This window comes from Balearica regulorum, chromosome 1, assembly GCF_011004875.1.
Source record: "Balearica regulorum gibbericeps isolate bBalReg1 chromosome 1, bBalReg1.pri, whole genome shotgun sequence".
NCBI lineage: Eukaryota > Metazoa > Chordata > Aves > Gruiformes > Gruidae > Balearica > Balearica regulorum.
Genome location: NC_046184.1, coordinates 120,847,754 through 120,861,321, shown reverse-complemented (window position 1 = coordinate 120,861,321; position 13,568 = coordinate 120,847,754). Strand labels below are relative to the sequence as shown.

Sequence of the window (13,568 nt, the reverse complement as noted above, 5' to 3'; positions counted from 1 at the left end):
CCCAGCAAAAGTATTCAGAAGCTTTATCAGGAGCACTTTATATGAGGAGAAAAACCCCATTAACTGGTAAAGAGGAGATAACAGACCAGAAAAGTTGCCTTCAGTTACTATTCAAGAAGAGGAGAGCATTTAAAATGTAAAAAGCTATCTAGAGCAATCATCCCTGTACAATCTACCTGTGAGATGTGCAACTGAAAGGTACAGTTCACATATACCTGCATGTGCAGCCAATCTCCACATATAATTCCCTAGCAGTGGAAAACATACGTGGGATTCCCTTGGGATCTTCCCTCCAACACCTTCCCCAACAGCCCTGAAGTACCCTCACATCTGGGAAACCTTAGGACCTTCTCTGCCAATCTCCCCCTACTATTCTTCCAAAGAACTAGCTGAAAACGTGGCAGACCTGACTGCCCACGAGCCCCTGGGAGCCAAAGGAGAAAAACCGAGAGCAGCGTGTTGCTCCAGGCTCTTTGTTAGAGACAAATGCGTATCAGAATCTTACAGAACGTGAAATGGAGATGAACCTGCAAGCACACTCCTAAATGAAACTGGGCTACAAATGACATTCTGTTACAAGAAGTTAGAGACAGACAGTCGGTCTTCCAAATGCTCTCTCTTTTGTTCTCCTTCCTTGTTTGTTATTTTTCTCTCATTCTGTTTGGATGCCTCCCTCCTCTTGGGTCAGAACTACACAAGGCAAGAAAGGAATCACCTCCTCACCTAGTAACTAAAGCTTTTTAAGGCACACCTTTTCACCACTGACATGGCTTTCTACACTACTTGATTTTGAGTACATAAAATGTCTTATGAACTTTTGTTTCAAAAGCATTGGGCAAACACCTTGGTACCAGAGCTTAACCGCTTCCAACCTATTTTTAAAATAGTGTTTGAACAACCTTATACTAATAGTTAAAGAGAAAGCTTTCATTTTAGAAACAAGAGTTATAATGGCACCAGGAATACACGCAACGTTCAGCAACCCAAAGAAAGCTTAGATGTTTGCACACACACATTCAATCCTACTTCAACAATGCCTTAAGCATTCAGTTGCTGATGCTGGATTTTCAAACTCTTATGTCAAGAGAGTCGGATTTTCCCTTGTGATCCAGGCAGTATGCATTCCACAGTTCATGTGATAGCATACTTACAGCTCAGTGAGGTTCACTACCTTACCAAAATTTAAGCCCTTGAACTATAAGCTCTCATACAACAGCAAGATCCACCGCCTTGATACCAGTAAAGCATGTGATCAATGTATTCTAAAAGCTCACTATTAAAAAAAAAAAAAAAAATCATCTCTGTATGAACAGTACCTCCATCCTTGAGGATTTCAAAATTTGACAGGCAAGCCCTAAGCAATTTGATCCTATGTCAAATTTAGACCTATTACAAGCAGAGGGTAGGACCATACAACGTCCAGAGGTCCTCCCACTTCCAACCTAAATTATTCTGTGATGCCACAAAACCTAAAGCATTGATTTGTCATGTGACCCAATGGTTCACTGACACTACGTCAGCAAAAGGGCTGTCTGCTCTTTACTGTCTGCAATGCCTAATACAGGGTTCTCAAACAGTGAGACACTTCCCTGGATATGGTTGGCAGCTATCTCATTATGCCATACCTATGCAACGAAGGCAAGAGCAGGAGACAGGTCAAAATGCTCTGAAGATGGCCAGGAAGATGGGAGGAAAGCAAGAGAACTCAAAAAAAAGATGAACAGTTTTTACTTGGTTTACTCTAGTATGGGAACTATTCCAAAACTTTTGTTAAAACAAACTCATTCACGTGTTGATTCACATTGATTTGATAGGAAGTAAGCTACTGGTTTACCAGTGAAGCACAGAAGACCAATCATTTCCTCAAGTATAGGTTCAGTTATAACAGCCTGGCACAAAAGGGCCATGTAGATTATCTGATTTCCAGAACTATCATAATAACTATGTGTATTAGGAGGCAAAAAAACCAACAAACCAAAATAGAAAAAGCATTCACTTACACTGGATGGTGTGCAGGAGCAACTTATATCTTTAGGATCTGAAATACAATACCATGCATAGTTAATAGTGAAAAAAAGCATAATGAATATCTCTTAAAACACTTTCTGGTAGTGTAATTTACCGACAATAAACCAACAGTACAGATAACACAGAAGTAGTCCTCATAGAAATGTGTTAAGTGTAGCTTTGGGGAAAAAGAAAAGGGTGCTGCATGGTACCCTTCCCATCCTATAACCACATTATGTGCTATTTTGGCTCATTACAGCATTCTAGTTATATCTGCAGTACTTTTTACTTCCTGAGATAGGACAGTTACAGTAAAATAAGCATTCATAATACCTCTGAGTCTACGTAGGGATAAGATGGGGCATTCCTTTTTAATTTCTAATTTACAGTGACAAAACTTGCTCTATCAGCTGACTTCTGTATTTCATAACACAGAATATGGATGGCATGGGTTGAACAGTAGCACAAAATAGACATTGCAGCCAGGTGGGACGTTCTGCTAAGATACACTTGAACAATTTATGATGACAGGGAACTAATGACAGGGCAGTGGACTAAATCCTGAAGTGTTACTGGTATGCCAGAGTCTGACCATACAAACTCTTTAGACGTACACAGGTACTTTTCCATCTAGTGTTCTATGAAGAAGTTCTTTAAGTATTGGCATAGCTTGAGAAATATATTTTGCACTGAGTCATTTAGCTTAAACAGCTGGTGTTCTTCACTCATAATGAGCCCTCCATGGTTCTACCCCATCAAAGCACTTACGTTCAATTAGAAACAGGAAACAAACAATCCCCATCACAGCAATGATAACACCAGGCATCACGAAGGAGAGACCCCAGCATGTAGACACCCAATAAGCAGCAATTAAGGATCCCAAGATATTTCCCACTGAAGTGTGTGAATTCCAGATTCCCATGATCAAACCTCTCCTGCATTTAAAAAAAAAAAACAACCCCAAACATTTCTTATTATTCCAACAATAAGCATTACTATCTTGAGAAAAGTGTATCAAAAATAACTGTTCATCTGCAATGTCAGTGAAATATCTGCAATCTTATTGTTCTTTAACCAACCACCTCTTTATGCTACAGTCTTTCATCTGGCAATTTCAAGGCATCTATATATTAATAGTAGTGTAATAATAGAAGTGTTCTAAATACTTTTCTGTGCAGGACAGAACTCATCCTGCATTTAATGGTATTTAAAGGCACCACTACAGCTTGCATATTTCTGGATAGAGTTTCTTTGATTAAAAAAAGTATGCAGATGTTGCATAGCATATGCATGCTAATTCTGATGCTTCTGGGAATGAAAGTCCTCCTGCAGCCACATAGCACCAATAATCTAATGCTTTCTAGACTTACCATGCAGAAGAAAACAATCTGTACAGGATAGGTAGAGCAAATTCAGTATTTTCTGATCACATTCTGGACTTGCTAGGCACTAGCAGAAGATAACACCTGTGCAGGCCTGGCTAACAGATATATCAAACCGCTGTCCGCCTGGAAATCCCAGATTAGACCTGCTGTAGAATAGCTCCAGCTGAACTAATGTAAACCACAAAATTCCTACCAAAGTCATGACAGTTAACAGGTTTTCTTTTCCTCGTAAATCATGGGAAAACTGCCTTGGCCTCAGCAGGAGGTTACCTGGAGCAACCTAATTTGAACTGAACGAAATCTTCCTCTGGCTGAAGACAAGATCTAAGGGGTCTGCTCATGTTTCACAGAATTTGTAACAAAATGAAAACAAGAACCAGATCACTGACATTCAAACCAGTCCACTATGCAGTCTCCTAAAAGTAAAGGCTGTTCCTTTTGCACATGCAAAATCTGAATAAACATATTTGTTTTGCACACACTCACCAATTTTGTTCAGTATTGCATGATGGTTATCATTCTCTGCATTTTGTAACATTCACCAAAAAGGCTGCAGGGACTATGGAAAACTAGTTTGAGCCTACATCTTCTTAACTATCCCATGATTTTATACAGAAAGCATATACTTAATTTTTGTATGCCCTTCTCTTGAACCAATTGACAATAATGTTCATGCAATGGTATGCATCTATAATGGATGGCACTAGAGTAGCATTACTATATGCTACATGCATCAATCGTTATCAGAGCCAATGGATTTAGCGTGCAGCTCTTCCAAAATTTATGGAAAACTCCTGTATGATGTGACAAAAACATTATAAGTGATCTCTATGTAGGATTATTAAAAAAAAAGGATTTAAAGAAAGTGACAAAAAGAAAGGTTAAATCAGTTGCCATCTGTATTTTTTTTTTTAAATTAAATTTTCAAGTTTCTGTAAGTGTGTTAGAAATAAAAGACATTAGACAAAAAGATGCTATTAGAGTTACACCTTGACAACTGCTTTGAAACACAAATGAAAACATGGGAAATTCCACATTATAATAACATAACAATAGCCTTTATTAAAAGTGGTTTTAGACTGTTAATATTTGTAAGAATTATTCTTAATTCAATTCTGAAATATTTAATCTGAAAAATTAAACATCTGACTAAAGAGCTACCACAGAACACTGTTTTGACACGAGACAGAATATTTCAAACCAATATATAAACTAATCAGTTTAACAAAGAAAACTCCTCTCAAGGATCTACCTAACTAGGTAGTTTCATCCCCCAAAACCACTGAAGCAAAAAACATTTAAATTGACTATAATATTACAGCGTAGAACATGTTAATTTGTACTTCCAAAACTCTGGATTACGTGTTGTTTACCTTCCTTTTCCAAACCAGTTGCCAATACATGTAACGACACTCGGCCAGCCAGTAGTTTGCACCAACCCATTAGCTATCTGAAAGTATATAAAAATAATAATAAACAAACATACCCTATAATAAGTCAGGGTCCTACACAATTCCTGCTGAGTTCTGCATTAGGAAAAGGAACCCTACACAAATGCTTTGAATTTAGAAATTTAGTACGGGGGTTTGAAAGCATTCTTTTCCAAGAATAAACAAGTTACAATGTTTTGCAGAGGTTCTTCCCTCTACCTACATCTCTCCAATTATTTTATGGTTTAAACCACACAAAAAAACCTGTAATTCAATCACATGCTTACCAAAAATCACATTGCACTGAACCAAACAGAAAAACCAATTCCCCACACTCAAACAGCAATGTAATACTTATCTCAATTTGAACATATGGCAAAGCATGTTTGCAATCAAATAAAGCGGGGAAAAAAGAAAACTTTAGGGGAGACTGGATAACTTTGGACATTAACTTTAAAGGGCTTAACAGACACCTGTAAATAAACTGAGAGGAGAAACTTAACTATATTCAGGCTGAAGTAAGAACTGTTTCAGCCTCCATATCACACAGATCCTAACCCCAACTCATCTCAACTTCTAAAAAGCTCCCCATCCAAAATTGCACATTAACACAAAGATCACAATACAATAATTCACATGTACAAGCAGCATTTGAACATGCAATGAAACAACCTCACTCAACCCAACAAAACCCAATCAGGCTGGCGGTGCGAGACCACCCTTGGCATCACAGGATTCACTGGCCACATCACGCAGCGCGGCAGTGTCAGAGATAGTTGGCTTAACCCTAAAGGAGCCAGCGGTGACACGGGTAAACAGATGACTCGGTGACATGGTTACAAAAGCTTGCAGTACCCACGTTAGTATTGCTGCGTGCCATGTTGCACAGTGCCATGCAAACGTGCCAGCGGTGAAAGTGCTACTGCAGTAACACAGAGCAAGCAGCAGCAGCACAGGGTGAGACCTGTCCAAAGTGACTCGGAAGCGGTAACCACGTCCTGGTCCTGACCTGAATCCCATTTTAGGTCATTGGTAAATATTCTTGTGATGCCTGATTAGATCTACAAGCGCTCAGAAAAATCCCGTACAATGAATCTCATTACAGAAGCTGCCTGTTCCCACCCACACCAACGTGGGAGACTGTTCATCACTAGCAGTATAAATGTAATTTTCCTGCATAGAAAGCCAGGATGCGTCACTCAGGTCTTGGCAGACTGACAAAGTAAATACATTTGTTTTAAAACTCACCCGCATTTAAGCTTGCAAAGATTTGATCGCTGATTTGACACAGACTGAAACACTTTAATTTGTTTTCAAAGATTTCTTCCACTAAAAAAACCATCTTTCAAAAATAAAACCTAGGGCTATCCACTCTATCATTTCTGCCTGTCATCAACAACAATGTATGCCAGCATTTACATCCTCCCATCCAACCATTAATCACTGTTTGCAACCGAAAAAAAAACCCAGTACAACACTAAACAGCACTATGGAAACTCAGAGTTTCTAAATAACATTGTGCCTACCTGGGCCATTATGTAAAACCACAGATTATGTATATTATAGAAATAACCAAATCCAAACATTGCAGTGAAGAGTCCACTAGCAAGCATCCCAACTGTCAGATAGTACCGGATAGGTAGCCGTTCTCCTATTATTCCACTTGGAACGTGAAAGGAAATAAAAAGAAAGACAAGAATTAAAAATGACATCTACCCCAAGCCTTCACAAATAAAGAATATTTGGTGTTCTTTAATTCTGGTTGAGGAGAAACTTCACTGGTAACTGCTGTTTTCCTTCACAGCACCAAATGAGCATTTTTTTAGCACTTGACAGAAAACAAACAGCAAACATTTCATGTTCACTAACTGCCAAATACTGGCATCTGCACAACCATCTTTCAGGGAGATAATCACCTGGAGCACACTGGAAGTCATTTACTTACATTTTCCAAATGACCCATAAAGTGGGACATGTCTCCAGCCATTTACAGTGAGACTTGTCTCCCTTGCTAATGATTCTAGTTACCAAGGTTCTGGTTTTCATCAATAAAAAGAAGCATCTCCAAACAGCAGCTAATACTACACATTTTAAGATGTGTAGTATTTAAGATGTGTTCGGTAGTATTTTTTAGGAGATGTCTGCTTCTGTCCTTTGATTATAGAGAAAGCCAGGACAACCAGTTTAGTCTACACGTATAAGTTGGAGACTGATAAAGTTTGAGGATGTATTCCGGCATATATTCCTCCATATTCCATATGAAGGAAGGACAGGCTAGATTGCAAGTTGGAAAGCATCTGTACGAGGCAGTCAGGATGGGTGCAGGTAAGAAGCCTTCTATATACCAACAGGTATGATACCATTGAGGACTCAGGATGATGTGGGTTTTTTCCTCAGCAACCAAATTCTCACTCTTTTCACCAGAAACTTTACAGTAGGACAGGACAGTATCTCAGAAGTAATACAACCTCATAAATTAACAGTAAGTGATAAAGCAGGTTTCCAAGAGAGCGAGGTTTACCTTAAATACATTCCAATTGCATATGCACACAGAAACGAGTAATCCAGTGCTCCCAGTAGCTGTTTGTAGTTGTTCTTATCTAAGAATAGTTTTCAAAACAAATTATCAGTTTAAATGTGCTAAAATGGCTAAAAAAAAATAATCCATCATCATATAGACTTTTAAGGAACCAGCTTTATTTTTTTTTTTAAAAAAAATGGTTAAAGCCTTTTGCATTTCATTTTCCAACTACTCATAAGGAATAGAGATAGAAGTCTTGTTTAAAAAAACCCAGGGTTCCGCTCTGTACAGCCAATGACCCTAATCACAACTAAATGGGACTTACAGGCAGGATGGAGGGAGCAGGAGGGACTCCACCCAGATAGAAACACCAAGTCTGTCTCAAGAGACCTCAGCTCATACCAAGAAAGAGAATTTGTGTATTTGCAAGGAGCCGCAATTGATTTTGAGAATAAAGTCACAGTTACTAAAGCATTCCTTCTTTCAGCGTTAATAGCAGTTTGCCAGCTACGGTGCCTGAAAAACAGAGCTGAAAGAACAAGTCTAGAGCACCATCCCAAAAGTGTAACTTTGCAATAACCTCTGCGTTCATAGAAAAAGGAGGACACTGGAGCTCAAAAATCTCCGTTAAGAAATCTAACTAGTGTTTTAGACAAGGAAACGCAGCCTCCCCTTGGTCCAGGGACAAGAAACAGCAACAAAGCTTAACTGCATTCCAATACATTTAAAAACCTGTGGGACTAAATAATTTCAGTAGATTGATTACTGTGCAGCAGGGAGTTAATACACAGAATTTTGTCCACAGAAAATCCAGAGCTCAGATCTTTAATTATCTTTGAACAATGTAGGACTTTTTTTTTAATTGCTAATTAAATAAAAGTTAGAATGGGATGGCTAGATAGACTGGACTGGCACATGGACAGAATATTCTATGTCACTGATGTTCTTGGTAGTGATAAAAGTGTCAAGGAATGATTCAAAAATCTTTATTAAATTCAAATACAATTAAATTTGAATTTAAATAGAAAAAATATTTGCCTACTTACAATTAAGTGAAGGGCCAGGTTCCTAAGCTATTCAGTAAGTAGTCAATGCTATTCTGCAATAATGTCCCATTTTTCTCCATTAAAATGGGGAGAAAAATATTCTTTCTAGCAGATAAGGACTCTGAAAAGTTCCAATTTAGATAAACACCAAGTAATTTTATTTAAATGATTGCTGGACCTTGAATAAAAAAAGCATAAAATGATAATGATTTATTTTATTCTTTACCCTTTTTTTCCTTAATAGACATTCTAAAGACAAATCCCATTTTCTAACTGCAAATTGATCTACAGAACCATCTCACAGCTGTAACAGGTAAAATAATGTCAGTTATTTAAGTGACTTTAAGTAGGACAGACATCATAAGGTAAGTCACAACTTAACTTTCCTTGGAAAAAATCAGTGAAAACATGGAAAACAAAACACTCCTCCCATCTCCTGAATCCCTTCACACATGATGAAGAAATAGCAAGAGGCAAGTAATCTGGTTAGGAATATCAGCTCATTATTATGAAAGGAAAAAAAAAAAAAAAAACCAACAAAAAAACCCGAACCCTTACCAAAAGGCTCCCAGCCACACTGAGATACATTAGATGGGTTTTTGACAGGCTGAATCTGGGCAGCATATTCTTTGTTGGAGTTGAGTTCAACTTCATGTGAAGCAGCGCAATGCTTATGCAGCTCTCCCTGACACAGAAAGGAAATTTAAAAATGGAAAATTCAATTGTGACTGTTAATCCTCATACAGCAACAACTGCAGCAATTCTAGCTCTCTATGAACCTGCGTCAAACCCACTGAAATCAGTAGAATTGTTAGCTATTATTAATTGCTTGGTATTCTACTGGGTGAAGCCAGCATTACATGAAAGAGTAATTCCGTTGTTAGAAACAACATGCTATAGTGAACTGATGTTTCTGATACTGCAGAATTTCAAAATTCTTCACTAACATCAAGCTACTTCGCCCAGTTTATCAGTTATACACAATGCAGCTCTGGGGGATTTGGTTTGTGCTTGGCAAGTTATACAGGCCAAAGATTAAACTAACAAACCTAGAATTGGATAATATTTTGCCACCAGCTTCACTAGCAACAGAGTCCCCAGTGTACAGACAACTATGACACTCAACAGTACTTGAAACACTCTTGTACACATCAGTAGAATTTTATCACATTTGACTCATCAGTTAAGAGCATATGAATGCAAAAAACCTGTAAACTCTTAAAATACCTATAATTAGATTAATTCAGATTAATTAAGCGTAGGCAGAGCAGTTAAGACCAAAGATTAGATGTATATGCAATATTCTAGGTGTGGTCTCACTAAAATTTATCACGTAAATGTCGCTGCGTACTAGCTTTATCAGTTTTTCATCTTTTAAACCATTCCAAGTTAAAGTTTAACACTGCCTTTTACAAAAGGAAATACTGAAAAAGATGGCTACTTCCGTGTTTGACAGGAGTAGAAGGATGTTTAAACAAGGACGCAACCTTGCTTACCTTAACTATACTAATAGGTTTCCTTGATAAATGGAAGCTGGCGTACAATAAGAAAGTGAGAGAGAAAATGAAGGCTCTATACCTACAATATAAAAAAAATAAAAAGTATTTGGAAATTATTTTATTCAAATTTTACTTTAAAAAAATTACATTAAAAATTACATAAAAACATTACACAAGTCATTGGCAATCTTGGAATACTGGAAGACAACTTTTTTCATGTTCTCTAACAGCCTGAAGAGCCACCATAGCAGTTATGCTGCTTTACGACACCTGCTCTCATCTGGCTTTGGAAAGGAGCTATGTAGTACTCGGGTACGGGCAGGACAACACAGCAGTGCTCTGGAGTCCACAGAGCTGATCTGCCTTGTTTAAAACCTTCCTTTGGGGGCTATTAAAAGGCAGTTTAACATTAAACGTGCTGATAATCAAATTTCACGTTTCACTGTCTCATCAGGTTTTCTGCTATGACCAAGACATAAATGATGGCTCAGTGAACTGTTTGGCTACTGTGGGTCATTATTTCTTTCTCTCCTTACTGCTTTTAGGATTTTGCTTTACTTTTGCCTTTCTCTGTAACAACAGAAATCAGCCATTTCTAGAGATGGACGAGGGGACTGACCCTGACTGTGGGTACTGTCAGCTGGAGCACATGAATGTAAATAACCAGCTTTGGGATTGGGAAGGAATTTTCCCTTGCACCTCACTGGCATCCTTGGGTCCTTCTCTGCAGTTCATCTAAATTAAAAAGGCATCTTAAACTCCCTCTCACTACTTACAGCACGCTTGTTTAAGAAGGAGAGCATTTTGTGGATTGGTGCTTTTAACAGTACACAGAGATCAGAGTGTATCTACTGGCTCCTTCTAGCCTTGATCTTAAAATTAACATCTGTAAATAAAGGTACATATTATATCTAATATCACACAGCCTACTATGGTCCCTAATTTTTAATTAACCTTTTTCAATCATTTTCTGCCTTATAAAGGGTCTTGGTTTATAGTTCTGGCATATTCACAAAGACATTAAAAAAAAAAAAAAAAAAGAAAAAAAAAGACTGAGTTATCCCACGAGTTGAGTTATTCACCCCCGTAACTGAAAACATCCTCACAAGTGATGCTGCTCTACTAGAGAAAGCATGTGATAAAATTACTCAAATGGGAAGTCCTTGGTCTTTCATTTGTTATTTTTTTGTTATTCATACACAATTGACTCAGTATTCTATCTCAAAAAGCACAAGAACTGATGCCATCCAACTTCCAGGATTAGTTTTCCTAAAGCAAAGAGTTTTTCATTTTGTTTTGAGGTTTTTTTGTTGATTTATTTTTTGCTTGGTTGTTTTAATATTACAGTAGCAAGAATTAAAACTGTAATTCTACAAGTCTATACTACACATCGAGTTACGGGGGAGAAAATACACTTCTGGTTAAGAGAAAGCTAAGCTTGAGCACCCCTCCCACCCAAGAGTTTGAAAACAAAAGTCCAAAATTTATCCCTTCAAATACACACCTTGCAAAGAAAAGGACAAAAGGCTTTATTCTCTAGCACACTTGACTAGTAAGGGTCTGTCTGGGTTCCCCCAAAGTATCTCACTTTTTAAATGTCAGTAATATTTAAGTGTCAGCAATATTTATTTGTTATACAACTGACTATATTTTCTTGCTGTATTTTAAGCAATGAAAAAGCAAAAATAGAGCAAAGCAACAGTATCATCTTCCCCAGATACAAACTCACATTGTCCAAAACAAAGATCACCACCATACTTCGAGACTTACCACTGATCTCGTGAAAATGAAGTGATGAAGTGAATCCCAGGAGGAAGCCGAGCCATCTACTCTACAGCTGGTATTAAATTTTAGGCGATGCAATTATGTACTTGTGATGACGTTAGCTGTTCTTCAGAATGCTTAACAAAGGTCCTCCCAAAGCCATGCAATGGTAAGCTGTTAACAAACGTGGAAGATATGCTGCTGAGTTGATCTCCCTGTAGGTTTTTTTTTTTTATACCTTCAGTCACGACGTGGCAAATTCTTCACTCTGCCTTTGCTAATTGCTGATCTTCAAATAAGAGAAGCTGGCAAGTAAATATTCTTATTGAGTTACTGTAATATTTTCTAATCATAATGTTTAAATCAGCAATTATTGATTTCAGAGACAAGTAATTACCATAACTAACCTTCTAGACATCAAAAACTTAATGGAGAACTTTAAGCTGATATAAATCACAGCCTTTTCTGAATTTTATCATGTATAATCTATTTTGAGAAGTCAGCATAGCATAAAGCAGTGGGGACACAAGGGAAAGATGCAGTTAGAACACGATCCAAAGCCATCTGACATCAAAACACTCTGCTTTTGTCCCAGAAAGACTAGAAATAGGTAACACCCCACCTTACAAAGGTCTACTTTAACACGTCAGAAACATTACTGAGGTTGAAATTTGTTCAAAAACGACTGTAGCATTTTCAGCCCAGAACAGAGACTCCTCCAGCTTGAGAGTGGGTGCTGCTGAACAATGCTGCCAGCAAAACTTGACCAGCACTCCCTCTTTCAGACTGATTTCCCTGTCCCAGTATCAGTGCTGCACAAAGCATCGCATCATCAGAAAACTTGGAAAAGGTTAAAAAAAAGAAAAAAAGTATTTTCACCACTTGAGCTCCCAACACCAGCTCACCCAGCACAAGGGAGAAGGCAGACTTACGTGCGTACATGACATGCAGGGAAGAGTGAGACTGTGGCAGCATTAATTCAGTTTGGTTTAAAATCTTGTAGAGTTCCTCCTGTTTGTTCAAATTTGGGCCGAAGCCCCTCAACAGAAAAAGATGCACAGCACCCTTTATTACAGGTACTGCAACAGGAACTAGCTGCACTGTTATTTCGCGGCAAGTCTGAGCCAGCTGTTGAGTAACATGACAAAAGGCACTGTAGGCAAAAGGTGTGACCGCAACTCATGCGTGCAAGCCAAGCCTCCCTGTGTGCTAACAGCAGAGCCACCCCAGCAGGATGCCAAATAACACACCAGGGTCTGCAACAAAACTTCTACCCTCCCGGCAGCCCAGTCAGCGGGGTTAACACCAGCACCAGCTGCTGCCGCGCTCCTGACGGGAAGCTGGTAGGATACAGGACTAGCTCTCCTGGTAAACGATGGGATGCGTGCTAAAGCAAAATCTCCTTTGAAGAAAACACACCTGCCAAGACCAAGGTTTTGTTCTTTGCCTGGAATTTTAGAGGCTGCCACAGGGCAGGCAAAGGTGTGAGCCTCTCTCATCTTTATTGCCCCATTTTACTACACAAATCAAAACTACTCCTCCTCAGCCAGTTGCATGACAACACCAAAGAGTACCTGCTGTGTCAAAGGTGGCAACTTGCGAGCTTCACTATCCACATAGGCTTTTTCCCCAGGAAAGGAGAAAAACTACCACCTCTTCACCTAACAGAGTATCTCAACAAAAGATTAAGGGTCAGCTCCTTTATGCTTACACATTTTTGTCACACCTTTACTTTTTCCAGTGTCCTGGTTCAGCTTGACACCTCCCTCCCCTAAAAGTGAATTGACTTGCTAATCTCGTTTGACATGTTCCACCTCCTTCCCATACAGTGATGGTTCAGGTGGCTAATACATCAGAAAGCCTGCCCTGAAAAACAACTGATCCAATAGAGAATATTAACTCACTCTGTGGCCACA

The 13,568-nt window shown here is 38.5% G+C and overlaps 1 protein-coding gene across 24 annotated transcripts in view; it reads right to left on the bottom strand.

The window, feature by feature from the left end:
- Positions 1-13,568, bottom strand: part of SLC37A1 (solute carrier family 37 member 1) — a 49,658-nt gene that overhangs the window by 23,196 nt on the left and 12,894 nt on the right. For 10 of the 24 annotated variants that reach the window (XR_012838512.1, XR_012838513.1, XR_012838515.1 and 7 more), the window contains 8 exons: positions 11,659-11,941; positions 9,886-9,967; positions 8,948-9,074; positions 7,344-7,422; positions 6,349-6,484; positions 4,766-4,842; positions 2,776-2,942; positions 2,001-2,038 (listed from right to left, as the gene is read on the bottom strand). Coding sequence is in view for 20 of the 24 variants with exons in the window: in XM_075772641.1 (XP_075628756.1) it covers positions 2,001-2,038; positions 2,776-2,942; positions 4,766-4,842; positions 6,349-6,484; positions 7,344-7,422; positions 8,948-9,074; positions 9,886-9,967; positions 11,659-11,714 (762 nt within the window). In the remaining 4 variants the exon portion in view is untranslated. Of the gene's footprint in view, positions 1-2,000; positions 2,039-2,775; positions 2,943-4,765; positions 4,843-6,348; positions 6,485-7,343; positions 7,423-8,947; positions 9,075-9,885; positions 9,968-11,658; positions 11,958-13,568 lie in introns of all 24 variants that reach the window. The other 14 variants (XM_075772763.1, XM_075772779.1, XM_075772769.1 and 11 more) reach the window with 4 other exon arrangements.